This window comes from Erinaceus europaeus, chromosome 16 (assembly GCF_950295315.1).
Source record: "Erinaceus europaeus chromosome 16, mEriEur2.1, whole genome shotgun sequence".
NCBI classification, from domain to species: Eukaryota; Metazoa; Chordata; class Mammalia; order Eulipotyphla; family Erinaceidae; genus Erinaceus; species Erinaceus europaeus.
Window position 1 is genome coordinate 70,921,667 of NC_080177.1, and position 1,941 is coordinate 70,923,607.

Genomic DNA, 1,941 nt, shown 5'->3' on the forward strand with positions numbered 1-1,941 from the left:
CTGTCCAAAGTAATTTTATATCTTTTAGTGAATTAAGATTTGCTGATATGGGGGCCAGGCAGTGGTGCACCTGGTGAAGGGAACACATTACAGTGCACAAGGACCTAGGTTCAAGCCCCTGGTTTCCACCTGCAGGAGAGAAGCTGCAAGAGAGGTGAGGCAGAGCTGCAGGTGTCTCTATCTCTTTGCCTCTCTATCTCTCAATTTCTCTCTGTCTCTATCCAGTAAATAAGTAAAAAGTTTTTTTTAAGACTATTACTCCAAAAAGTATCTGTTAAGCACCTATTACATATATATAGCATGACTTAAGAGGAAAGTGAGGATTTTTAAAATTGAAAAGTCATAAATGACCCAGTGGTTAATGCAGATAAGAAGTGTTTAATTTTTCTTTTTTTCTAATTTCTTTATTGGGGAATTAACGTTTTATATTTGACAGTAAATACAATAGTTTGTACATGCGTAACATTTCCTAGTTTCCATATAACAATACAACCCCCACTGTGTCCTCTGTCATCCTTTTTGAATCTGTCTTCTCCACCCCTCCCCCCACCCGCCCTAGAGTCTTTCACTTTGGTGCAATACGCCAATTCCAGTTCAGGCTCTACACATGTAGAACCTTTCTCTTCTGATCTTGCTATTCAACTTCTACCTGAGAGTGAGATCATCCCATAGTCATCAAGAAGTGTTTGATTTTTCTAACTCTTGACAGGTGTGTCCTACTGCAAAAATGGAAGAGGCTGGGCTACTCAACCAAACAACTTTAGTGACACATTTTCGACTTAGAGGTTTGTCAGAAAATCAGAAGGTGCAGATGGCTGTGTTTGCCATGTTCCTCATCGTCTATGTCCTGACACTGGTTGGGAACATCCTCATTGTCATAACCATCATCTATGATCGCCGGCTCCACACCCCTATGTACTTCTTTCTCAGCAACCTGTCCTTTATTGATGTCTGCCACTCCACTGTCACTGTCCCCAAGATGCTGATAGACACCTGGTCTGAGGTGAAGCTCATCTCCTTTGATGCCTGTGTGACTCAAATGTTTTTCCTTCACCTCTTCGCCTGCACTGAGATCTTCCTCCTCACTGTCATGGCCTATGATCGGTACGTGGCAATTTGCAAACCCCTGCAGTACATGACAATCATAAGCTGGAAAGTCTGTGTGCTGTTGGCTGTGGCCCTGTGGGCAGGGGGGACCATTCACTCTATAGCCCTGACCTCCCTCACCATCAAGTTGCCCTACTGTGGTCCTGACGAGATTGACAACTTCTTCTGTGATGTACCTCAGGTGATCAAACTGGCCTGCACAGATACCCACATCATCGAGATCCTCATCGTCTCCAACAGTGGGCTCATCTCTGTGGTCTGCTTTGTGGTCCTTGTGGTGTCCTACGCAGTCATTCTGGTGAGTCTGAGACAAAGGATCTCAGAGGGGAGGCGAAAAGCTCTGTCCACATGTGCAGCCCACCTCACCGTCGTCACGCTCTTCCTGGGACACTGTATCTTCATCTATTCTCGCCCATCCACTAGCCTCCCAGAGGACAAGGTAGTGTCGGTGTTCTTCACGGCTGTCACCCCCCTGTTGAACCCCATCATCTATACCCTTAGGAATGAAGACATGAAGAGTGCCTTGAACAAGTTAATGGGAAGGAGGGAAGAGAAGGGGAAAAAATGAAAATATCTAAGCCAATTGGATGTCTGGTGCTTTGAATAAAAAGCAGTGCCTTGTGAAGCTTCGTGTTCAGAGTGGCAGTACTGCAGGTGTCTCTTGCCTCTCTGTCTTGCTCCATCTATCTCTGTCTCTCACTTATTTTAAATAGTTTTAAATCTTTTACTATGTATTTATTTGGTAGGACAGAGAAAAATTGAGAAAGGAGAGATAGAAAGGGAAGACAAGAGAGGGAGAGACCTGCATAACAGCTTCATCACTTGTGAAGCCTC

At 44.6% G+C, this 1,941-nt stretch overlaps 1 protein-coding gene across 1 annotated transcript; it reads left to right on the forward strand.

The window, feature by feature from the left end:
• Nucleotides 1-727: 727 nt before the first annotated feature.
• LOC103125971 (olfactory receptor 4E1) lies at nucleotides 728-1,675 on the forward strand. Its single transcript, XM_007536832.1, has one exon. The coding sequence runs from the start codon at nucleotides 728-730 to the stop codon at nucleotides 1,673-1,675; it is 948 nt and encodes a 315-aa protein (XP_007536894.1).
• Nucleotides 1,676-1,941: the final 266 nt, after the last annotated feature.

Coding starts and splice junctions, on each gene's coding strand:
- LOC103125971 (XM_007536832.1), top strand. CDS start 728: ATGGAAGAGGCTGGGCTACTCAACCAAACAACTTTAGTGACACATTTT.